This window comes from Alosa pseudoharengus, unplaced genomic scaffold (genome assembly GCF_046254945.1).
Source record: "Alosa pseudoharengus isolate Yale_2024_CS ecotype anadromous, Long Island Sound unplaced genomic scaffold, YU_APseudo_1.1 YU_APseudo_1.1_scf_4, whole genome shotgun sequence".
NCBI classification, from domain to species: domain Eukaryota; kingdom Metazoa; phylum Chordata; class Actinopteri; order Clupeiformes; family Clupeidae; genus Alosa; species Alosa pseudoharengus.
Window position 1 is genome coordinate 44,061,836 of NW_027468774.1, and position 26,277 is coordinate 44,088,112.

The window sequence follows — 26,277 nt, forward strand, 5'->3', positions numbered from 1 at the left end:
CTTTCCAGATGGACCTGCAGAGCAAATTCTAATTTGCTAACAGGTTCATCTGGGTTTACTCATTCTAAGTAGATGGAGTATGGTCAGCGTAACCATTGCGGAGAAGTCAGTTGAAAAAAACTTCAGAGATCTACTTGACTTAAACTTGAATGGGATTACAGTGTTGAAAAGGGGCAGCTGTGGCCTACTGGTTAGCGCTTCGGACTCGTAACCGAAGGATTGCCGGTTTAAAACCCCCGACCAGTAGACACGGCTGAAGTGCCCTTGAGCAAGGCACCTAACCCCTCACTGCTCCCCGAGCGGCGCTGTTGTTCCAGGCAGCTCTACTGCGCCGGGATTAGTGTGTGCTTCACCTCACTGTGTGTTCACTGTGTGCTGAGTGTGTTTCACTAATTCACGGATTGGGATAAATGCAGAGACCAAATTTCCCTCACGGGATCAAAGAGTATATACTTATACTTACTTAAATACATCCATAACTGTCATCTGTATTAAGACTTACCCTCCACAAAGATAATAGACATTGTAGTGGCAGCAAGTGTTACAAGACTGAAGCCAAGAAAAAGTCCTACAGGAACTGTGGCCATTACTGCAAACACCAGTAAGGTCAGTGCAATGAATGGGTGGTCACTCAGGTATCGTCCCACTGAAGAGTTCATAAACTCTTCAATCTATAAGTGAAAAGAACATGTCATCTCTAACTTACTCTCTTCAGAAAACACACAAATACACATAAATTACAGTTTTTCTCAGTCGCTTTGGTGCTTTTCTCACATCACTATAAACATTTGCATAGCAGTTAGTGCATTTCTCAAAATAATTAGTGCAAACTGCAAAACCTAGTGGATAACCTGCCAAAGCACTTCACTTGCTCAAAATGGATAGTCCATTCCTCAAAAGCAAGTATTGATGTCAATGAAACTGCCAGTGTCATCAAAATGAGAAGTCTTGACACCATCGTTTATGAACAAGATAGTCAAATGGCTTTGTCATGTTTTCATTATAGTCCATGAGCCAGGGCCCCAAATTTGGGCCATCGTTATCATCTGGGGGAACAAATGCTATCATTGTTTTTTGGCAAGGTATACACCCCTAGTACTAGAAAAATCACGATAGCAGTGCAGGGGTGGTAGCGAAATCACTTTTTTCAGCTCATGAAGTTACTAACCCCCTAAGATAAATTCCGTTTTAAAAATCTGGTGTATATCTTGTTTGTGCTCATGGTAGGGATATTGTCAATATTCTATAATATGGTGCTTGGTATCATTGGAAAGGGGACATTTTAGGCTTTCATTTAAGCCCAGTGCTGAATCTGTCTGACAAACACAGACATCACATGACTTCTTTAAACCAGAAATAACAAATTTTCTCACAATTTCCGCCTAAACTGTATGCTTTCTTTTATCCCTGTGGCTTGAAAGAACACCAGGGACACAAAACTCAACAACTTCAATACTCAAGGCACTCTGATGATTCAGAAAATGTACAATATATACAATATAGCCATACTATTTATTTGTGAGAGCCTTAAATTAGACTTGTGTGGCCAAGTCTTCAAAATAGAATGGAGCCAATAGAATGGACAAATAGAATACCCTATTAGTCCAGGGCCAAATGGCCTAGTTTTTGAGATACCTCCACCCAATCATGTTTTTTATATTTTTGATATGTCTAGTTTATGAAATGGATTGTTGTATAAAAATATTTTACTGCACAACTAGTTTTTTGGATGGTATTTGAATCTTTTCCAAAACCGGAAATTGTGAAAATTCCGGATTCTGCAAAAAGTACATTATTTGCTTTGTCACATATATCTTTGGAAGTAATGATCAGAAACTCACCAAATTTGGACTGTATGTTCCCAGGTCGTTGGCCCATACAATGAAGTGATAAATTAACCAGGGGTGCAAATAGCCTTACCCATATATATATATATATGTGTGTGTGTGTGTATGTATATATATATATGCTAACTATGCTAACCATGTGACTTAGCTAACTTAGCTAATCATTTTTAGCAGTTTTGCTAAAATGCTAACTAGCATGCTAGCATGCTAACTATGCTAACCATGTGACTTAGCTAACTTAGCTAATCATTTTTAGCAGTTTTACTAAAAATGCTAACTAGCATGCTAACATGCTAGTATGCTAACATAATAGCATGCTAACCATGCTAACTAGCTACAGTGGGTAGGAGTCATAGTTGATGACAAGTAACAGTTACAATGGCTGAACAGTTAAAAAGTTCAGTAGTTTAAAGGGTTAAATTGTTTAACAGTGAAATATTGTAGTGAGGACTTTTATTTTGAAACAGTTTTTGGCAGAGGAAGCAGTTGAACAGGATGTGTAGTCTTAATAGGGCCAGTTTGTATGCTTAAAGCCTGAGACTGGCAGTTGATGCAGCTGGCCCGAACACCTGCCATAGGATTCTAATAGACCTCTCCAGAATATATCCCGCCTCCTAACTTCCGTATCCATCCAACTTCCGGGCGTGGATTGTCTATGGGAAATAACATGGCGTTTTGAAAGATCGTACCTGTCAAACTCTGTAGGTGACAAAGTAGAAAAAGCTGCTGGGCAGATTGGCCTACACACTTCTGCCATCTAGTTTCCACTGGATTTTTTGATTTTCGGTGCCGTTTGAGTAGTATAGTCTATAGTATACTACTTAAACGGCACCGACAATCAAAAAATTCAGTGGAAACTATATGGCAGAAGTGCGTAGGCCAATCTGCCCACCAGCTTTTTCAACTTCGCTACCTACAGATGTTTTACCGGTATGATATTTCGAAACGCCATGTTATTCCCCATAGACAATCCACGCCCGGAAGTTGGATGGATACGGAAGTTACGGAGGCGGGACTTATTCTGGAGAGGTCTATTGCTATGATGTCATAAAGGCCTAATGTTAAGTCAATGGGGAAATTTTAATGGTTTTTAATTAATAGTTTAAAAAGTATAAAAGTTACAAAGTTGAAAAATACAAAGCACCCATGTCCTAATTAAGACCTACGTGACAATGTTTGAATGAAGTTTCTACGTTAAACGGTTGAATCTGCATTAACTGCGTTAGAAGAAGAATAAGAAGAACTAGAAAAGCATTTCCTGAAGGAAATACAGTGCATGAAAATGCAAAAAATATGATGTAAAATATCATAGAGTAAAAACAAACTATATTGGTTGCTAGGTAGATGAGGTTTAATATAGTTGGAGTGACTGAACAGTTAAATAGGTGGATAGTTTATATGGTTAAATGATTTACTTGGTAGATAAGGTTTAATATAGTTGGAATGATTGAACGGTTAAATAGGTGGATAAAACTTAACTTAGTTAACTTTGCTAATGTTTTCATTTTTAGTAGTTATGCTAACTAGCATGTTAGCAATGCTAACATGCCAACTATGTTAACCATGTGACTTAGCTAACTTCGCTAAACATTTTTAACAGTTATGCTAACTATGCTTATTAGCATGCTAACTATGCTAACCATTTTACTTAGCTAACTTAAGTAATTATTTTTAGCAGTTTTGCTAAAAATGCTAACTAGCATGCTAACATGTTAGCATGCTAACTATGCTAACCATGTGACTTAGCTAACTTAGCTAATCATTTTTAGCAGTTTTGCCAAAAATGCTAACTAGCATGCTAACATGCTAGTATGCTAACATGCTAACTATGCTAACCATTTTACTTAGCTAACTTAGCTAACTAGCTACAGTGGGTAGGAGTCATAGTTGATGACAAGTAACAGTTACAATGGCTGAACAGTTAAAAAGTTCAGTAGTTTAAAGGGTTAAATTGTTTAACAGTGAAATATTGTAGTGAGGACTTTTATTTTGAAACAGTTTTTGGCAGAGGAAGCAGTTGGACAGGATGTGTAGTCTTAATAGGGCCAGTTTGTATGCTTAAAGCCTGAGACTGGCAGTTGATGCAGCTGGCCCGAACACCTGCCATAGGATTGTAATTGCTTAACGGCAGTCTTAATAGAGCCATATTGTATGCTTAAAGCCTGAGACAGAGTATATAGTTTAAAAGTTAAATGTAGATAGTGTAATGGATGTTGATAGACAGAAAGTTGAATGGATGTTGATAGGCAGATTGTTTAATGGATGTTGATGAATAGTTTAATGGGTGGATGAGTGAATGGTTTGAAGAGGATGAATGGATAGAAAGTTGGAGGAAATGTGTCTTATATCCTTGTAGAATGGAGAGACAGAGAGAGTTGGTCTAGTTCAGTAGAAAGCAGTTGATACAGGTGCAATCAGTTGAACTGAATCTTTGATGGGGCCTAGATGAGCAGCTGGAAGATGATACCAGGTGCAAATCAAGTTAATTAGTCCATTGTGATGTCATCAGCCCATGTTAAGTCTATGGGGAAATTTTGAGCAGTTTTTAATTAATAGTTTAAAAAGTATAAAAGTTACAAAGATGAAAAATACAAAGCCCACATGTCATAAGTAAGACCTACGCAACGCAGTTTGAATGAAGTTTCTACGTTAAACGGTTGAAGCTGCATTAACTGCGTTAGAAGAAGAAGAATAAGAAGAAGAAGAAGAAGAAGAAGAAGAAGAAGAAGCCTAGGAAGAACAGTAGAGTGCATTTTCATGCACTCTAACTAGAAAAGCATTTCCTGAAGAAAATATAGTGCATGAAAATGCAAAAATATAATGAGTTCATATGGTTGAATTATTTGCTTGGTAGATAAGGTTTAATATAGTTGGAATGACTGAACAGTTAAATAGGTTGATAATTGAAATGGTTAAATTATTTAGGCAGATAGTTGACGATAACTAACAGTTGGAATGGCTCTAATGTTTGCTAATAGTTATGCTAACTATGTTAACAAAGATAATAATGTCAACCAAGTTACTATGCTAACTAGCATGCTAACAATGTTAAAATGTTAACTATGGTCACCATGTGACTTAGCTAACTTCGCTAATCATTTTTAGCAGTTATGCTAACTATGCTAACTAGCATGCTAACATGCTAGCATGCTAACTATGGTCACCATGTGACTTAGCTAACTTCACTAATAATTTTTAGCAGTTATGCTAACTATGCTAACTAGCATGCTAGCATGCTAACTATGGTCACCATGTGACTTAGCTAACTTAGCTAACTAGCTACAGTGGGTAGGAGTCATAGTTGATGACAACAGTTACAATGGCTGAACAGTTCAGTAGTTTAAAGGGTTAAATTGTTTAACAGTGAAATATTGTAGTGAGGACTTTTATTTTGAGTTGAAACAGGTGGCCGAAACACCTGCCACAGGATTCTAATTGCTGTGATGTCATAAAGGGCAATGTTAAGTCAATGGGGAAATTTTGATAGTTTTTAATTAATAGTTTAAAAAGTATAAAAGTTACAAAGCTGAAAAATACATAGCACCCATGTCCTAAGTAAGACCTACGTAACATAGTTTGAATGAAGTTTCTACGTTAAACGGTTGAAGCTGCATTAAATGCGTTAGAAGAAGAATAAGAAACATAAGAAGCCTAGGAAGAACAGTACAGTGCATTTTCATGCACTGTAATAAGAAGCCTAGGAAGAACAGTACAGTGCATTTTCATGCACTGTAATAAGAAGCCTAGGAAGAACAGTACAGTGCATTTTCATGCACTGTAATAATAATCGTAAGAATAAGAAGACTTGGAAGAACAGTACAGTGCATTTTCATGCACTGTAATAATAGGTCTACAATAAACATGACGTTTAGGCTACTTTTGACCATCGCATTTATCGCCTAACTCCGTGATAAGGACCTAACAGCAAAGTATTTGGCTGAGCAACGTAGGCTAGGTTAATATGTTCTGTTTTGTCCACATGATATAGGCCTATGTCTAATCATTGTTGCACTCGAACACTCTGAATCATTGTTGCACTTGTTGCATTGTTTCATTCGTCCTCCCTTTCAATCGTCCCGAGCGGTTGTTCTCTGTCGAAACTAACTTTATTCTCAAAATGTTGAGTTTAATGTCGACACGTCGAGATTAAAGTCGATATGATATTTCAACTTTATTCTCGAAATGTTGAGTTTAATGTCGACATGGCGACATTAAAGTCGATACGTCGACATTAAAGTCGATATTACATTTCAACTTTATTCTCGAAATGTCGAGTTTAATGTTGACATGGTGACTTTAAAGTCGACATGTCGAGTTTAATCTCGTCATGGCAAAAATATTTTTTCCTTCATGTGTGGCCCTAATAGAGCTGCACAGTCCCGCCCACAGACAAAACGCGGTTAGGTGCCGGATGTAAGCTTCCCATTCATTTGTCCCATTGACGTTTGGAAAAATCCGTATCTAAAGAGTTTTACAGCATGTCTTAGGCTAACCAGCTACGGCATAACTCATAAGCATACAACATATCATTTCGAGTGAAAAAACGAAGAGAAAATCCAAAAAAAGTCAAAGGTACAAGACTGTGTACATATTTTCATTTCCGAGCGAAGGAACTACTCATCCCATAAACCACCGGGCCTCACTGAAAAATATATAAGCAGCACGAACCAACGCGAAATATTTAATTTCCAACCGGCGACAGCAGCGAACCCTTTCCTCCAAACAGTGCTTTTTATATAGTGAATGTGCAGTTAATAGCAGTTATTTCAGGAGTAATCGTGTAAATAAGTGTTTTGATATTGAATTTTATATTTATCATCGTGTATTTTATATCGTGTGTGTGAAAGCGGTTAACGTTAACGGCAGTGCTTCATAACGTTACCTGACTCATCCTATGCTGTCATCACTGCTCAGTCGGGCTGATGCATGGTCTGCTCTTGGACCACCATATTCAGTTTATTAATTTGCCGTGAATTATTACACAAAATGTTCATTAAATGCACGAAGTATTCCTAGGTTAAGCAGCATTAACATTACAACCTCCCTGCTTAGCTAACTCACCACAACTTTGTAGGTCTTGTCCCTCATGCTGCTGACCCTTACAAAACCCACAAACTGACTCTCGGACACACAACAGTCAATAATGTGACCCGATTTAAAGTGGCTTTCACCCCTTTGGACACTCACTAAAACATAATATTCATACCTGTGTTGCAGCATGTAGGCTAATGTTAGCTGCATTATGTAATGACATACAATGTCGGAAATGCTAAAGGTTAGCCTGTCGGCTAGTGCTAGCCTACCTGAAAAGTTTGAGTGTTTAAACTAACATTTACAGTGGTCTATTTGATAGTGTATTGGCCCTGACTAAGTTCGTGTGATGTATAAACCCCAATCCTTGTTGATACAAGTACCAATATTCGTCAAGAAAGTTTTTAATCACATTAAGATTTTCGCCATAGGCAGTAAAAAACTCCTCCATCTTTGTCAATATTTTTCCGCTGAGAAAGTTTCAAACTATGACCATAACGGCCTTTCCACCAATCAGAGGCATCACTGTGGGATTGTGGGATTGTTCAGGATTGTGGGTAATGAAGTACTTATCCAAGAGATCGCGAATAAAAGGCATTTATCTCAAAACAAGGTTAGTGCCCCACGAACTCTTGGGGCCCTATCATGACATTCTAAAGTGCATCGTCACTCGTTAAAAGTCTATTCAAATTTAGTAGGATGTCCAGTTCACATTGGGAGGGGTTTCGTTCTCAAAAGTGGAGCGCATGGCGTAACAAGGTGTTCCTAGGTCTTTTAATCAGTCATATGGGTGTGTTTGGGGCGTAACATCATTTTAAACCAATGAGAATGACATCTGTCATTCCCTTTAACGGCGCAACGCGCAATATGTCAAATAAATGCATCGGTATTTTGGCATTCAACGGCGCATTTGAAGGAGGCTGCTTGCGAGACCGTATGGAATAGTCATTCTTAAACCATGCTTTACTAAAACCTAGCATAGCCTTCACGCATTTGCACTCGTCTATTATTTGAACTCATTGGCAAAGTGAAACTAACTTCACCAAGGAGTCAGTCAACGACAAGACAGTTATATGCAGTTACTTTCACTATTGACTGACAATGGGTTACCATCGAAAACATAGGCTGGAAAAAGCAACACTTACCCTAATGTTGCTCAAATGACTGAATAAAACAACATTTATCCTGCAGGAGTTGCTTATATCTCGTGACAGTGCGTCTTCAGCTGTGCTCCATACGTGTCTCTCGCCTCTCCCCTAATCACTTTTAACCGTCATTACCCATTTGCAAATGATGGTGAATAACTACTCATCATGAGATGTACAGTATTTCGTAATATCTTTATTCTAATTATGTTTACCATTGTAATCGTGCAATTTGTAATGCTTTGCATGGACGTGCGCTGGTGTGCGTTCATGAATGATAGAAGGATGGTGCGTGCACCTGCCAATATGACTGTTGACATGCGCTCTTAAAATAGCATATGAACAACTCGCCATTGACTTCTGACCAGGTTTAGGTGGTGTATGATAGCGATTTTTAGACAATGCGCCAGGTCCCTCCCTAGGTTGTTAATTGCCACACCCCTGGGCGCAATGCTTAAAAAATAAAGGTGCAAAATAACGAATTCAACTTCGCGCCGGTGAATAACGAACTTTACGCCATGCGCTGGTGACCCAAAATACAGCCCTTGGTGTCTATAGGAGCATATACAATCGCTTAGTACAACCGTAGCTGGTTTTAAGTCTACCACGTGCAGTTAAGCTTTTATGGCTTACACCGCAATTGTCAATGGAGAAATTGCATTGACTTTTTACATCCGGCATCGGCTGTGGGCGGGACTGTGCAGCTCTATACTCCGTCGTATGCAAATGAGCAGACGTGTGAAGCACCGGGCATAACTTAATTTCGCGGCTACGTGGAGCAGTAGTAGGTAATTGTTGAGCAGGCCCATAGTTTGAGAAAAGCTGCAGATAGCCAGAGAAAGCATAATGCTTTGAGAACAGTAGCCAAAGGTTTTCCTTCAGAAACAGGTGCCCGCTTTCACTTTGACTCCCTGCATTGTGACAAAAACTGTCAGTCAGACAGTGAATTTTGGTTTACTAAATTAGCATAATGCGGTAACAATTTCAATTCTATCTGAAATCTGCTCACTGCAGACGTTACAATGCAGACCCAAGCAGCAGCACAGCCTTGAAAGACGCACACTTTGAATTTGATCAGAGCGGCTCTGGTTCTTCACTAACTTGATGTGATTGGCTGGATGACCGTTCAATCAAATCAACAGACCTATTTGTGTCTCTGTGTGTGCGTTATAGATACGGTTCCAACTCTTTATGGGAGCATTTATTTCCATATTTTACTTTAAATTTAATTTGACAAAAAGTGCGGGGGATAGAATCGTGTTCCAGCAAAAGTGTGTAGGCCTACGTTATAACACCCACATCCCCCACGCTTGGCGCCTGTATATATCTTCATGAAAACACTACATTTGAATTAAATCTAATAGCAATTTGCACTTTTCTTATCCTGTCCTGCATTGTCTTGTGTATTTTGTCATTGTTCTTCGATGTTACATTAGAAATGAACAAGTTGTTTTATTGCTCAATTTTGTTTTGTTTTATTTTGAAAGCAATTTAAAACTAGATGTACCGCGTAGCGGTACAAAATATGACCGCCGCTCAGTCCTGCACATCCATTCCGCGAAAATAAATCATATTAATGAATTTGTCTCAATCTTCTACTCCATCCCCCACTCTTGAAACTTTTGTGTATGCTTGTTTGGAATGTGTGTTTGCACACATTCCGCACGCAAAGTAGCCTACTGGCGCTGCAAAGGTGAATAGATTTGTTTCTGGGCCAAAAAATCTGTAACATTGTTATAAAACCTTTAAAATCTCTAAACAATCACAAGTAGGGCAGTTCATCACAGTCCATCCATTGCAACTGGACTGATGAAAGGTACACCTGTAGGCTACATTGTATTTGGGAAAAGCAGAAGGTAGCAGCATAATGTATTTATTTATTTATTATTAAACAAAACAAACCCTGTCAGTTCCATGCAGTTTTCAACAGCTATCAAGAAGAGAGGTCATGTCATGGATTTTTGTGAATGTTTCTTCTTCTACATATGCATAAGTTTAGTCATCTAGTTCAAATGATATTCAGCTTTATTGTCAATGCACAAATTAAATACCAGTAGTCTAAAACAAAATGCCGTTTAACCCAGTGGTGCAAATAACTGACATGTCCAAAAGGGCCTTCATGAAATGCGTTGCGAGACTACACATTTTAACGGGCAAAGTTGAAGAGCTACTGTCCGTTATTGTTTGTGCAAATAATATGCTGATTCATGTTCCCTTGCATTTTGCAACCATGAGGTCCATGGTTAAGCTCAATCTTTTGACGCAATATTTTGATTTTCAGCCAGCCTAGTCCATGGTAGGGGCCCGATAGAAATATTGTTTAATTTTGCGATTGAGATATCCACGCACTGGCGCCCCCCCTGCAACGTGTTCGCCCCCCGGTTTTAGAGCTATTCTAAATGCAAAAATGCATAGAGGGAGTTATGACAAAACCGTGACTGTTAACAAACTATAAGCTATATAAGGTAGGCCCTATGCTAGGCCTATTACACAACACAAATTGTCACTAGGCTATGCTGGCAACCCAAATAAAATCTCCTTTGGAACCAATGACTTACACCTTACAGTATCAAGCTGCCACCTCTTGGCGAAAAGTTAATAGTTTTGCATATCAGTAGTAATACATTTCACGTAGCGAATCACGGAAAGGGCGAATGAAGTGGACACTTCTAAATGGAACCCAACCCACTGTACAGTAGCTCAAGGTCTGTGGCTAAAGCAGCCATAATGAAAGCGTTATCATTGTTTGGATACTTCACACACACGTGTTTTTTAATCGCATAGACTACAACTACCAAGCTGGAACCAAAGCACATCGACTCCCCTCTCACACCCTAAACACGCACTTCGAACAAACAAAAAGCGCCTCAGTCTCACGGAATAGCCATAGGCAAAACTGTATCTGACCGGTGTAACGTTGGTACTAAATCATCCATCGCAAAGAATGATTTTTGTAGCACGTGCAACAAATATGTGTAGGTACAGCCCTGCCCTGAATACATCTCAACGTGCGCTCTAAAACATCTGGTTTAAATGGAGATGTAGATCATCACGGGTGCGTTAATAAATCTACATTGCGGCGAGTTGACACAAATTATTCACTTTGACGAATTTATGTAGTTTCAGTTACTTTACTTTGAGCCATGCTCTTCCTTACTTGAATCACCTTTGAAAATAGAGGATTGAAGTAGCCTATGGGTGTTTGGTAATGAACGTTGACTCAGATGCTTTTTGAGACCTTGAGCAGAAATGTCCCAGCCTGGTGTTTAGGATGCATCATAGACAGGTTATCTTTCAGGTAGTCTATATATTTTCCATTAAAAAACCATCAAGTAGCGAACGTGTTGTGGCTAACTCATTAGCTCCTGTTAGTAGGCCTAGCCTAGGTTATGGTCATAAGCAAATGAGATGACAGTCGAAAGATACAATTAGTGCTGTTATCGATTTGCTTGGTAGCCTATAAACGCATTTATGGTTTTCTACAAATACATCAATAATCAAATTGGCCTCCATCACTCAACCATGCTAACGGTAACATTATTTTACCTACGTTCTGCTATTGATAGGATTAACGTAGCCTACCTGCAGTAAAAAACAAGCATGTCCGATAAACATTCTCAGATTTATTTCGGCTTCAAGAGGAATTGGGAATTACATGTCATGCAGAAATCATCCTACCCTTAGACGTTCTCTGCGGTAAACTACTGTAGCCTACAGTCTTGTCCTTGTAGGAAGCGTAGTGTCTTTCCAACCCACTTTAGATTAACTTCCAACAAAATTACGTCTCACTGCAACGATGCGCCATCTAGTGGACAAACGACTACTTATCGCCAATACTGGAAATGCAGCCATGATGATGATGATGAATATTTATTTTGGCTTTCTTTTAATCCTACTGAATTTGTAATTATGTATCGGCCGTTCTAATACCGATAGTATGTGGGTGCCTGTGTGTGTGTGCATGTGTATATGTGTGCACCACCATCTACAGGCCAATGAGTGTACAGTCACTAAATGTACACATAACTTAATTTTTTAGACCCCCCCATGGAAGAAATTCTACGAAACTTGGCATACCCCCAGAGAATGTCAGGTTAATCATACACATAAAATTTGGTGCAGTTCTGAACGTCTTTACTGAAGAGAGGGGCGATTAAAGCAGAATGATATTGCATTTTCATTTTTTACCGGGGGGGTGCAAATCACAAATGAGTGATTATGGGCTAGGTTGATGTGGGCCCTTGAGACCAACATACCATAAAAATGTCTTCATCCTCGGTGCCACGGTTCAGGTAGTTATTTAGGAAAAACTGCATTTTTTGGGTTTCGGGGGCCCAGCGCGGAGGGGGAGTGGCCCCCGGGGACCAAACGAAATTTTTCCGTAAAAGTCTAGTGGGGCTACATACCCAACAAATTTCATGTGCCCCGGTGTTTCGGTGCCCCGGGTATCGTTGACCAAAATTTCAGGAAGTAGATGAGGAAAAAAATGTTAAAAAACTTTGACAATCCCTATATGACCGCTTCGCTAGCTTCGCTAGCGGCGGTCATAATAAACATGGTTATGTCATATTTCGCATTACCTTTTCAATGTCCGCCTACATTCCATGTATGTTGAAGGGTAAGTTTTTGCTACATACTCATAAAAAATGGTTAGTTTATCACTTCATTGTAGCCTATGGGCCAACTACCTGGGGACATACAGTCCAAATTGCTACTATGATGTGCACACATGACTAAATGTTGTGGAGGTTGAACTAATTTTCATTCTGATCTGAGAAAAGCACCAAAGTGACTGAAAAACTGTCATATGCATTAATTCTACACAATTCAGGATATTTTTGTTGTGACTGGAACAGAGGTGGAAGTGAATGGACTGGCTCCTCACGAGAGAAGTGATGCCATCAAGAACTAACAATAATCATTGTTGTTTTGTCATTTAGAATGAGGAAACGGGGACTGTTGACACTGGATAGATTTTTTTGCACTTCATACCTTAGGATCGATGTGCATTTTTTCCATCAAGGTGTTCATCCTCTCCGACGTTTCATCTTGAGGGGGAAAGGGCTCATTATCATACAGCATACTCTGGGGCAAAGGGGAAAACATATTTGCAATTGTCAAGATTTTACTTGTATTTTATTGCTTATGCCTAATCTTTACAATTGTCCATTACCACTGAATTACATTTGAACAGATGATGCGCCCAAAGCTGAACTGCTGTCAATGATTAAATGAGTTGCGCCTGCCCAAGTCTACCACACACAGTTTGACGACACAGTCTAGGCTACTTGCCCACTAGAAAAAAAGTCAAATCATAAACTTCTACGTTAGGCTAGGAAGTTGCAAATTCAAAAACCATGATAGCCTGGACTTGCAAACACCACTAGCTCATTGTTGAAGGACAGTGAGCCCAGCTTTCAGCGCTGTCATTCTTGAAATCAATCTATCGTTGTCCAATGATAGGTGATTCGATTATTCGTCTACTAACCATGAATGTGCTTTTTCCGTGAAGTTTCAGATGCTTACAGATGTGGACTTCCCACATCCACCGCAAACTAGGAAGTGTGTGGGGATGGTTGACCTAGAAATGAAGTACCGCGAGTTTACAGAGATCATGTGACGTGACGTCGACGAGGCCTCGAAATGAAAAAAGAAATGTAACCTAATTATGATGAGGTTTTTGTTAATTTATTAATGAAGCATATAACACAAATCATCATCTTGCTCTGTATTATGTTGGTGTAAAAAAAATCTGAGCAATACACTATTCAAAACCATTTTATCTTATTCTCTGTAAAAGCTGTCAAATTTGTCAAGTTCACTTGGATGTAGAGCAATGTTTCACTTTTAATGTGAAGTAAACATTAGTCTTAGACTTTTATGGTGGGGTCCTGAGCTAGCTTAAGTCTTTTTAGGCTTAATACACTAGTTATTACGATCAGTAGCCTACACAGGTGCACAGCGCTGTTCTATTTGATTTGCAAACAGTTAAAATTATGAGCCTACCTATGTTGTCTATATTTAGAAGAAAATTCAAGCCCATATTACTTTTACTTCTGAAACTGACAGAAGGGCGTTCGTGAAAACAAAAAAAATACAGTCATGCAAGCACAAACGATATTAAGTAAAAGTGCCACACATTAGGCTATAACATCACGAAAATCTGAAAAAGGCAAATAAATCACATTCTACGCTTTAAGAATATGACGTCATCACGTGATTGTCTGGACAACAACTCAGCTGTTGTGGGTCTATGGGAGAGACTACGAGAAAATATTCCACGTAATAGGCTCCATCAGCCACTTCCCGGGAGGGACTGTATGTAGCACGGCTATAGCTGGGAAATTTGGAGAAAAATAAGGGAATATTGTCGCGCCCGCCTTTACAGTACCAGCCGTATTGGTGGAGGAGCGTGGGGATACAATACGGGACATATTTGCCATAGAAAGGGAAGAAAATGGAGTTGGAGGACGGAGTTGTGTACCAGGACGACCCGGGGACAACGGCTATGATGTCGGAAAGGGTCTCGGGCCTGGCCAGCTCCATCTACCGTGAATTTGAAAGGCTGATAGGGAAATACGACGAAGACGTTGTGAAAGAACTTATGCCGCTTGTAGTCGCGGTGCTGGAGAATCTGGATTCTGTTTTCGCAGAGAATCAGGAGCACGAAGTCGAAATCGAACTGCTGAAGGAGGACAACGAACAGCTCATCACCCAGTACGAGCGGGAGAAAGCACTAAGGAAGCATGCAGAGGAGGTGAGTCTGTGGGGCTTGGGAGAGAGGAAAGGGAGAATAGGGCGATTGATGTGAGAGAGCGGGTTTGATGTGAAGTCAGTGATGCTCTCCATCACTGAAACCTAGCCATCATTGTTTTGCACCTGACTCGCTCCTACACGTGTGTTGTCCTCCCCAAAAAAGCACCAGCTAGAGAAGACCTCTGTGGCTAATAGCGTTATGCAATACATTTTGTTACAGTAGGCTATGGGTTTCAGGCTTCGCTTTTTTTGGTTGTGGAATAGCATTGGCAGAACACTGAATTGTTTTCATCCAACATTACCTGGATCTTCAGTGTGTGTACACTGAATAAGTAGCACTAGCGATCGCATTCCTAACGTTAACCTGCTCAGAATTCTATTTTATGCCAGAGCGGTGATACCGGCCAATTTTTAACTGTTGGCCAGGAACCACAGTGTGCTCATAACGGGTTTCAGGAGCCACGGACGGGTCTCAGTGAAAGTGATGCTACTGGACTATCCATGCTCTTTGGGGGGGGGGGGGATGGATTTAACGAGCGGGCATGTGTACAGTAGATTCGCTCTCAGACTAAGCCAGTGAAACGGTCAAACTGTTTTAATCCAGAAGACTTTAATGTGCCCTATTCTGCCCAGGGTGCAATTAAAATAATGTAGTAGTAGCCTCGCCTATAGACCATGCTTGTTTTTGTTGTCAGTCTTTTCATATGCTAATAATGCATCAGCTTCACTTGAAGTAGGGTTTATGCTGATCTCCGATGAAGAAATAACAAACGTGTCCCCATAACCATGCACTATTATAATAGAGTTTCAATAGTGGGCTGCTCTCACATTTACCTTACAACCAGATAGATAGATAGATAGATAAGATAGATAAATACTTTATTGATCCCCAAGGGGAAATTCAGGAAGCAACTGTTTTTTCTGTTTTCTGTCCATTCTGGGTCCTTGTAGGTATTGTGAAAATGGCCATGTCACAGTGCTGAAAGCCAAAGCAGCTGACTCTTATCGCCCCTACACCAGTTTCCATGTTAAAAATGCCCCATACCTCAAACACAACATGATTAGTTTCTTGTTGAATTGATGTGAATCGGCTGTTGTTGAGAACATGACACAGCATTCTAGATGGTCCTGAGCTGGTGAATGACTCAGCACTTTCTCTTCTGTCAAGTGGAGGACATTGTCTGTGAATATCATGGACTTTATACTGTAGAAAACGTGATAGGTTGCAGTTGTGAAAGCTTGAATAAAAATACCACATTGGCTCTTTTATAGTCCCTTGCATCCACATTTGTATGTGTAGCTGCACGTAATTCCAGGAGAGAATGAAAGCCTAAGAGTCTTTCCGTTCACCGTTGTTTGTCACAACAAGAAAGGGTCCTACCTTGAAACTGAAGGTGCCTTCAGGCCTCTTATTGGCAGTCTAGGTGGTTTTACAGACACTTTAAAAGTGAGACCACATCCTCACAGTGTGATCGCTATTGCTTGCGGTGTTTCATCCCCTCTGACCTGTTTGTGGTTCCCCACATTATTTGATTATTTTTGCCCCAAACACAAACACACAGTGACATGTAGCCTCTGTAGGCTCCGGGCACTGAAGTAGCTGCTGTGGTGCTTGGCAGTGGTCACTTCGCTGGTCCAGGCAGCACCCTGACTAGGAGCGAGAGTAACAATGATTCCTCTCACAAACTCCCAACTCACACATCCCCCACCCAGCACCTTTAGGAGTCCCCTGAAGGAGCCCTGCCTCCCTCGAATCCCCTGTTGGCTTCTCCAGCCTGGAGGGGGGGGGGGGGGGGTACACTAGGCTGGGCTGCTGCCGTTACTTCCAGGTCATATGATCCTTTGTTGTGACGGCCAGAGAGGAGTGTTTCCTGTGCCTGTGGGTATTTGTCGGTTTATCAGGCAGGCGGTCTTTTACAGGGGGTTTCTAAAAAAACTGTCCCTCTGCTTTGAAAGAGTGTGGCATTTGAAGCATCCACTCACATTACACTGTATTGATTTTATAGTCAGTGATACCCATAGTTTTCATCTAAGACAGTCTTCTAATCTGCCCTGCTATTTGGTGAATATAAATGTGGGCTGACTTGTGTGCAACTCAAACTGGAAAGTGGATTGATGTCCATTTAATGACACCAGTTAATTTAACACTTCAGTGTTTACTTAATTTGATAACTTTATGTGGCAGCGCTTTATGTTAATTCAAATGTGGTATTATTAAGGTGTAGCCAAGCCTACTGTGTGTTGAAAATGGCACACGTTGTATTGCCATAATTAGGGTGGCCTATCCCTGTCAGTCTCAGAATAATTAAAGATTCTACTTATTTTTTTCGGAGATCTCATTTCTTCCATTCCTGGAGGCCGGGTGAAGATTGGCGGGAAGCAATGCATTGTGGGCTACTTTGGACAGGATGTTGCATCTGTGCAGGACGCACAGTGGTGGTGGGAGGTGTCCCGGAATTCCTCTGGCAAACAAAAAAACGTTCACAGTTTCTATCTGTTGGATCACAAGCATTTTCCAGACATCTTTGTGTTGTGTGACACATTTGTTTCTGCCACATGTTTCCTTCCTTTCTAGAGTGGTGTGACAGGAACATTTTGATATGTGGATGCATCACTTGCTAAGTATGGTCTTGACAGTATTTTCCAGATAGCTTATGTGTACAAATGTGGTAATAATGTATCATGCGGAATAATGCTGTTTCCAGACTCTGTTTACTCTTTAATGGTCATACCACACACTAATACTACATTATAGCACAATCACACGCTATAATCTCATTATAGCTGGCGCAGCTCTATATCAATGTAGTATGTATGTCACCACATGTTTATGATGGTTTTCACACTAGGCTGGCCAGGCTTTCATATCCCCTCGTCCCTTCTCTCCTCTCCTCTGTTCTTGTCTGAGCAGAAGTTCATTGAGTTTGAAGACAGTCAGGAGCAAGAGAAGAAGGACCTTCAGAAGAGTGTGGAGAGGATGGGACTGCACTCTCGCCAGCTGGAGCTCAAGATCAAGAACTATGTCGACCAGAGTAAGAGCATCCCTCTGTCTCTCCCCTCGTTTCTTCCCTTCCTTCTTTCAGCCGTGGCCTACTGGTTAGCACTTGCTGGTTTGAACCCTGACCAGTAGGAACGGCTGAAGTGCCCTTGAGCAAGGCACCTAACCCCTCACTGCTCCCCGAGCGCCGCTGTAGCAGGCAGCTCACTGCGTCAGGATTAGTGTGTGCTTCACCTCACTGTGTGTTCTCTGTGTGCTGAGTGTGTTTCACTAATTCACGGATTGGGATAAATGCAGAGACCAAATTTCCCTCACAGGATCAAAAGAATATATATACTTATACTTATACTTATACTTACTTCATCTTCTTCATTATTTTCTCTCATTTCAGATCCCATTGTCCTACATTTGGGTTATATTCCACCCATATGATTGCGACCAATATATAGGCAGCTCGTCTTTTCCCATTTACTGTGATTTGCTGTGTTTTTGACATGCTCAGGGAGATCTTAATTGGATTACTGGATTAGTGTTGCATTTATCCTCTCAGTGTGGCTAAGATACGGTCTGTCCCATTTGCGGATTTCATGGTGGTGTTGGGAAACGCCGTGCACTTCGAAGTCACAGAGCAGTGGTCATGACCTAATTGTTAAACTCTTCCATTTACACTCCACACACCATACTCAAGTCCATGAGAGACTCAGTAATATGTCACCACACACACCCACAGCACACACCACACACACACACACACACACACACACACACACACACACACACACACAGCACACACACAGCACACACCACACACCACACACCACATACGCACCACACACACACACACACACACACACACACACACACACACACACAGCACACACAGCACACACCACACACCACATACGCACCACACACACACACACACACACACACACACAGCACACACCACACACCACATACGCACCACACACACACACACACACACACACACACACACACAGAGACACATGCACACACACACACACACACACACACACACCCCTCTGTTGTCCCATCGTGGGGAATGATTGATGACTGTTCTGCCGCAGCTCAGGGCCAAGTGTGTTGGGATCCGAGTCCGTTGTTGCATCACAAATCATCACCCTGGCATTGACACACCCACTAGATTGGATTTGGCCTCCAAGCAGGGCCGCATAGGAGATGACTTAAGCTGGACATGGGCCTGCCCTGTAGCCAGAGATGTGTCTTGTCTTGTCTTGTCTTGTCTTGTGTCAGGTTTGGGGTTGGTGCTGTCTGCAGGATTGTCGCTCCTGCTCCATCATGTTCCCAACAGAACTGGACTACTTCATCACATCAGAAATCACCACTTAGTGTCTTTTATTTATTTATTCCAAATGCTAGCTACCTCAATTCACTTTGGTTGTTGTCCATTAAAGGAAAATATTGGTCTTAGCCATTCTGAAAGTGCATGACAGGAGAGGACTGAGTCATAAAGGCTGATGCAGGAAATATTGAGAGAAATTAATTCCCATATTAAAATGCTCCCTCCTCAAGCTCAGCCCCAAAGAGGCCTGTGTGGCTCTCCACTGGTCGTCTTTGCCATTGTGTCTTCACATGCGGTTGTGTTAGGCCATGCGCCTCTCTATTCCCCCGTCTTTCTTAAGTGGTGAGGATCTCCAGAGGACATTAGCATGCAAATTGTGTTTTTCATAGAATTGATGAAGGCCTCATTAGTGTAAGGGGATCTGCTGGATGAATGGAGATAAAGTGGCAGAACTAATACATCATACTACTATGGTTGTATATAATATAGTAATGAGCATTTGGTCATGCACATGCCAAGTCTTCAACACTTTGGGAACGAGCCAGTCTCTCTCTCTCTCTCTCTCTCTCTCTCTCTCTCTCTCTCTCTCTCTGTCTGACGTCCACGCAGCATCTGACCAGAGAAGCACCTTTGACCTTTCACCAGCGTCTGACCAGAGGAGCACCTATGCTGCCTCCTTTCTTTCTTTATTCTGAAGTAACACTGCTGGCGTATGCTCTGCCCAGATTAGCCTTGAAATTACAAACCCAGTACAACTCCAGGATAATAGTTGTCACTACCGTATGCTTGGTTCTACATCTAGCCTGAGGATATTATGACGTCTAGTAAGAGGGTCTCATGTTTCTTGCTGACCCGTGTTGGAAATGAGTGAGAGCAGCCACACACATTTGCATTTTATGGATATTGTTTGTTTATATCATGTTATCAGTATACTGTATTGTCTGTAGTGTCTTTCTTGAGTCACCAACAGAGCTAAATTCTGATGTAGACCTACTTAGCCAATAGAACTGATTCTGATTTAAAAAGTTACAGTAATAAAAAGTTGGGCGGCGCCACTGGGAAATTGACAGTGCGCCGCATTCACTACACAGGGTTTAGTTTAATCCCAGCAGCTCATGGTGGGATTATGTCTTTTTGTCGCCCCGTGAGTCGAGCCCACTTGAAATCATTTAGGAGATTACCGGGACGCCCACATCAAAAGGGGAGTGGCGGCCTAAAGCCTCACCCCGTTTAACTCTGAGTTCCCCTCCACCCTACCCCACACTGAAACAGCACCCTCACACCACTGGGTGCTAATGTGATTATCCATGATGACTTTCCACACTTCCACTCCTGTGTAGGCACCATGTTCTACCACCGCGTGAGTTTAGCGTTTCTGTAGATGTTGGGGGCACACAGAAATGAATCGCTTTAGATCAAAGTGTCTGCTGAATGCAGAGCTGGACTGTGAATGTGTGCTGAACAGGGTTGTTTTGAACAGGGCTGTGAGGCTGTGTGTTGCAGTGTGTCTGGCTGTGTGGTGTTTTTCACAGTGGTGGTTAACATAGATATTAGAATGCTAGATACCGCATTGGGCTCCACAACGTACGTAAATAGCGCCGCCATCTTGGTGAGGGCAACAATCACTGGAGGCCAATGGAGAAACAGGTGTGTCTGACTGGAAATCAGACAGGTGTCTCTGTTTGCCGGCAAGTTATGCCCATATGCAATATGGCGGCCGCGTTTACGTATGCCACCTAATAGAACTTGAGGGACAATGCGGTATCTAGCTTTCTAATATCTATGGTGGTTAATGCTGGGGTAGGTAACTCATTCTTTACTCTGACATTTACTCTTGATCTGTCTTTCTTTCTCTCTCTCTCTCTCTCTCACTCTTTCTCTCTCTGTCTGCAGTCAGCCGGCTGGAGGAGCGTGAAGCCGAGTTGAAGAAGGAGTTCAATTCACTCCACCAGCGCCACACAGAGGTATGCTACTGAAACAGCTCTATGGGGAGGGGATGGAGGGGGGTGTTGCATTTGGGTCTGCAGGCTGCGGTCCCATGTGTGTGTGTGTGTGTGTGTGTGTACACCTATAAACACATGTGTTCCTCTTCCCATGTATTTGTATGAAAGGTACCGGTATGTTGAACTTTGATGTGTAGGCCACTGGTGAAGGCAGCTTTGTTGGTTTGTGTTCTCCACAGATGATCCATAACTACATGGAGCACGTGGAACGTATCAAGCTCCAGCAGCTGGGCGGAGATGCGTCAGACACGGGAACTCTGGGACGAGTGCGGTAGGACCACTCAACCTCTACTATACACTACCGTAATATACGGCCTATCAACCGAGCTCTATACAAGATTGATTGATTTTGCAAAAGTTCTTCAGCTGTGAGGTTTCTTGTGTTCATTCTTCTTTCTGATTAAAGCACGATCTGATTCTGATTTATTGGGCTACTGGGCACTGCGGTTAATGCACGGGTAGTCAATACACATATTTATTTATTTTTTGGTATACAACACTGTCATGCAGTTTATACACAATGCAGGAAATTAGTACACATTAGTACACATTTATTACACATATTACACTGTGTATGTGTAATAAATGTGTACTAATTTCCTGCCATGCTTACAATTAGGGTATGACCAGTTTGGTTTTTAGGAAGTTTTCTTGCTTCAGTCGAAGTCACAAAGAGTCTCTTTGTCCTGCATAACTTGCTATCCAAATAGTGTTGATCTAATCAGGGAAAATGAACTTGCAGTAGATGTTCAGTGCCCAGTTCACCTCTTCTACAGAAGAAGACTTTAAGAAGGGAGTGGCAGTGGTTGATGGAGATGGAGTCAGTCTCAACAGTGATTTCACCCTGCACTGGGGCAGAAGTAGCCACTCAAAGGGAGCGGAGTGGGGGTGGGGGGAGTAGCAGGGGTAAAAAGCGTGTGTGTGTGTGTGCAGACATCTGATTCATGCCGTTGGTGGCCATAGTGAGTCTTCTGTGCTCGTTCTCTGTGAATGTGTCAGTTAGTGAAAGCTCTGACCCTTCCCCTAGTGTGTGTGTGTGTGTGTGTGTGTGTGTGTTTGTGTTTGTCTGCTTCTGTCTGTGCACATGTGAGGACATTTGAGTAGAACTGTGTGTGCTTTGAGTGGGAAGATGATGAAAATAAGCTCATCTACGCTAGAGCCAGCCACTCCCCTCCTCTCCCCCAGGTTCCCCAGCTCCCCAGCACCCAGCAGCTCCCATCAGCTCTGCCCAGGCTTAGCAGCCTCTGCAGGGGGCCTCTGTGCTCCTCCCACCCTCCTCCTCCGCTCGCTCCATCAGGCCTCATCCCTCGCTCCGGCTCAGTATTATCAGGAGTGTCAGTCTGGTCTCCACGCAGTCTCCGTTTTTGGCCTTTGTCTTTGAAGTATTCTAGAACACTGTGTGATCTAGGTCAGCTTTGTGTTCTGAGCTTTATGGCTCGGCTAGATTTATTTTAGAAAGAGTCATCGATCATAGAGGTTTTTTTTTTATAGGAAAGGGTTTTGTGTGTGAACACCTTGGCCAAATAAATGGGCTGTTACTTAGCGGCTTTCATGGTTTGTGGAATAGGGTGTGCAAAATGGGTGGGTTAATAGCTTTCCAAAACCTCGAAAAGTCCTTAAAAGTATGTTTACCAAAGGGACACTGGCATATCAAGTTGCTTTTTCCCCTTCCTCATAATTGTGTATCTTTTTTTCTTCTCAAGCAGGAAAGAGCGCCCCCTGTCTTTAGGGATCTTTCCTTCGCCTGGTGGGAATGCAGCCCTTACCCCCGAGGTGTTCGGCAGAGGCGAGACGCCTGGCACGGAGGGCTGGAGATTCAACGACCTCACCCACCCACGTTCCAATGCCAGCCTCAAGGTAGGCACAGCTCATCATGCCATCTTTCCCCAAAATGCCACCTGACCCATAAGTGGCAGTAATCAGTAGTAGAAGCACATGGAAATTAGACCGACAGTTGCCTAGGGTCCTGAGAAAGATGATGATTTAACATTATGTTCTACTTTTATGGCAAAGGATTTGTGTAACCCGAAAACTACCGTGGCAGTGACCAAAACTGGAAGAACGGGATTTTTTTGCTTCTCAAACTAAGCTGAATTTTAGTTGTTTTCAGATATGAAAGCTAGTGTTGGTTATTGATGTGAATTTAGTGTTGAATTTAGTGTGAGGTTGTTCTTTGCCAAGACTAGAAAAATGCACTCTGCATACTAAACTAGAATGCTATGAGGGTGAAATTGGAGAGAGAGAGAGATAGAGAGAGAGAGAGAGAGAGAGAGAGAGGGAGTTGTGTTGGTGTGTGTGTGTGTGTGTTGTGAGCCAGCGTATGTTCCCCCTTAGAGGATTATGAGACGCCCCCTCAGTATAGACAGCACATAGAGGCATGTGAGGAGAGCTGAGCTACACAGTGTGTGTGCTTCAGGTGGCACAATCAGTAACAGGAGACCGCTTTCCGCTGGCACCAGCTTCAGTGGGACTCAGTCAATTGTGTGCCCACACACACACACACACACACACTCTCTCTCCCTCTCCGTCTCCCTCTTTCTCTCTCTCTCTCTGTCCTCCCCTGTGGCACACACACAATCTCTCTATTTCTCTTTTAGCATGACTCTGAAACCCATGCACACACACGCACACACACACACACACACACACACACACACACACACACACACACACACACACACACACACACACACACACACACACACACACACACACACACACACAGATAGACTGACTGATGAGTTTAAAGTTAGTGGAAGGCAGCTGAAGCCCTGAGTGTAACTGATTCTTGAGTGAAATGCTAATCAGGCCCCTTTGGAGATGCTAATGGTTAGTGAACTCGGTCAGCTGCAGCTCGGCTGGACATCTCCGGTACCGTTGGCCCCGTTTAGCCTTTGTGTAATATACTGAAGAACTGTCAGATGGGATCTTTAGGATAGGGGAAGAGCATCTGGACTACAGTGCTTTAGAAATGCTGCCATAGTAACAGAAGGCACTGACAAAACAAAGATGTTCTGCAGAGTGTAAAGATAGCTGAGGTTATTCACAGGCTGGTGAATCTCCCAAAATGGCTGCCAAAATGTCTGCGCTACCCTCTAGTTTGAACAAATGTAACAATTTTCTATTTTTTATAGGGGGACACCAATTGCAAATGATTTATTTTCACTGGCTGTATTCTCATGCAATACAAATGACTATCTAGGTCAAAGTCCAATTCACGTTTGTTAGTGAGGGTTAAAGGTTTACAATTACACATCTGCAGCATCCAACATTGCTCAAGCATTCAGCTTATCGTCACCTTCACTGCTTATAATATGGGGACTCACAACAATGGTCATTAACACTTCAGTGAATTCTGAAACCATTCAGAAGAACAAACGTGTTGTTTTACATTTAATTTCAATCATTTGATGTATATCCAGAAATGGAAATCAAAATGATTAATTGCCAAGTTTGGCTCCTCTGAATGGTTCAGCGCTCAGTGTATATATACTCTTTTATAAGTATATGTACTCTTTTGATCCTGTGAGGGAAATTTGGTACAGCTTGAACACTTTCATCCGTTGAAAACGATTCAGATACTTATGTATGAAAGTTATGAATTCTTCTCCTTTTTGTCTCAAAGCTCCAGGTTTGAGCAACACACAAGCACAGACAAAAGGGTGTTCCCCACCCAGATGTGTTTCTGTACTGTGCTTCTTCTTTTGAGTGAGGAAAAAAAAAGAAAAGCCAAGAAATCTTCTTTTGTCTCAAACCCCCGAAGTCACAACTGCAATAAGCCACTAAAGCTGCATACGACCACACACACACAAGGTGGTATAACTCACTCAGCTAAGCAGTGTGTGTTGCCTGTGTGATGTTTCCATCGCTGCTTCACAGAAATGACAAAAAAAAAAAAAAAAAGAAAAAAGGAAGCAAAAGGAAAGCAAAAGAAAACAACCAATTGCTGCCCTCATGTGCTATTCTCTCCCCTCAGCAGCTGGAGTCTGAGGACTCCCAAAAGCGTGAGGGTGAGAGTGCGCAGGAGCCTTGGGGGAATTCGCTGGCAGACGACTGCAAGGTAGCTGCATCCGTGGCGGTGGCTGTGGTGGTGGTTGCGGGCAGCCCTCTCCGCTCTGCTACTGCCCGCGCCCTACAGAGCGCCCTAACCAAACCGTAGCAGTAGTCTCACACTACCACCCGTATCAGTGTTGAGTGTCCCAGTGCTGTGCCGTGCTCTTGGTTCTCATCTTAAGTTCCGTTAACGAGAGACTCCTGCTAGTGCTGAGACGGGGGCTGTATGCAACCATTTGGGGGGGGGGTACTGAAGCATTCTAATTGGGTCCCGTAGGAACATCTGATTCGGCTGTGAAATAACAACATCAACAAAGTCAGGAATGATCAAGTCAAATTGAAAATTACATAAGAGTTCTGTTTCGAGGTGGTTGCATATAGCTTGTTGATCGACTGTCACATTTTTTGCACATTTTGTTCATTGCATGGTGCTTCATTCTTACACCATTTTAGTTTGTACTCATGTTTGACATTATTTGCGCACTAATATCATCAGCATCAACTAGTTGTGGTTGAGTAGACAGACAGTGCATTGACTGGATATTAGTTTATTTAACAGGTGTGTTTGTAATGCACTTTAACATTTCCTCTGAGATTACGTCAGAGAGATGGTGGTTTGTGGTTTATTTTCTCTTCTGTGTGTCTCTGTACGAATGTGTCTCGGTGTGTAATTTGTCTTTGTCTATCTATGTGGATAGTCCGTGCACTTCTGAAATAGTTTTGAGTGTCCTGTCTGTAGTGTTGAGTCTTTCTGTGTTGCTTCTCAGTGTGTTATGTGTTGAAATGGTCTCCATTATGCAAAGCCAAGCCAAAGCCAACCAAAGCCCAATGTTTAATATGTCTATGAATGATATCCCATGTTCAATTATAGCTAATGAAAGGTTCATTATTAGGGCTTGTACTGTAAGAGCCTCAATAGCAGTGAATAATATGGGCATTGGCTGCCTGTCTCTGTCACACTGTGCTTGTGTGTGTTCTGTGGCGCTTCTCTGCATTGTGTGTCCCAAAGCCTGACTTGCCTGGATTCTGGAGCCAGGATTTTGCCATTAAAGCTGGACTGAATCCCGAGCTGCCTCTGTGTTAGTCTGGTCCATGTAGTGTGTGTGTGTGTGCTCGGCTG

General features: G+C 42.0%; 1 protein-coding gene and 1 long non-coding RNA gene across 3 annotated transcripts in view; one reads left to right on the forward strand and one right to left on the reverse strand.

Moving 5' to 3' along the window:
* Positions 1-642: 642 nt before the first annotated feature.
* LOC143102727 (uncharacterized) lies at positions 643-13,589 on the reverse strand. Its single transcript, XR_012982637.1, has 3 exons — positions 13,512-13,589; positions 13,016-13,071; positions 643-671 (listed from the first exon to the last, which is right to left on the reverse strand). It is a non-coding gene; the product is annotated as an uncharacterized LOC143102727 (long non-coding RNA).
* Positions 13,590-14,297: 708 nt separating this feature from the next.
* Positions 14,298-26,277, forward strand: part of spag9a (sperm associated antigen 9a) — a 32,787-nt gene continuing 20,807 nt past the window's right edge. Inside the window, exons 1-6 of one of the 2 annotated variants that reach the window (XM_076266526.1) lie at positions 14,298-14,780; positions 17,691-17,811; positions 20,995-21,065; positions 21,284-21,375; positions 22,811-22,961; positions 25,081-25,164. In XM_076266526.1, the coding sequence (XP_076122641.1) occupies positions 14,481-14,780; positions 17,691-17,811; positions 20,995-21,065; positions 21,284-21,375; positions 22,811-22,961; positions 25,081-25,164 (819 nt within the window). In that variant the 5' untranslated portion in view covers positions 14,298-14,480. The remainder of the gene's footprint in view (positions 14,781-17,690; positions 17,812-20,994; positions 21,066-21,283; positions 21,376-22,810; positions 22,962-25,080; positions 25,165-26,277) is intronic. The other variant, XM_076266527.1, reaches the window with a different exon arrangement.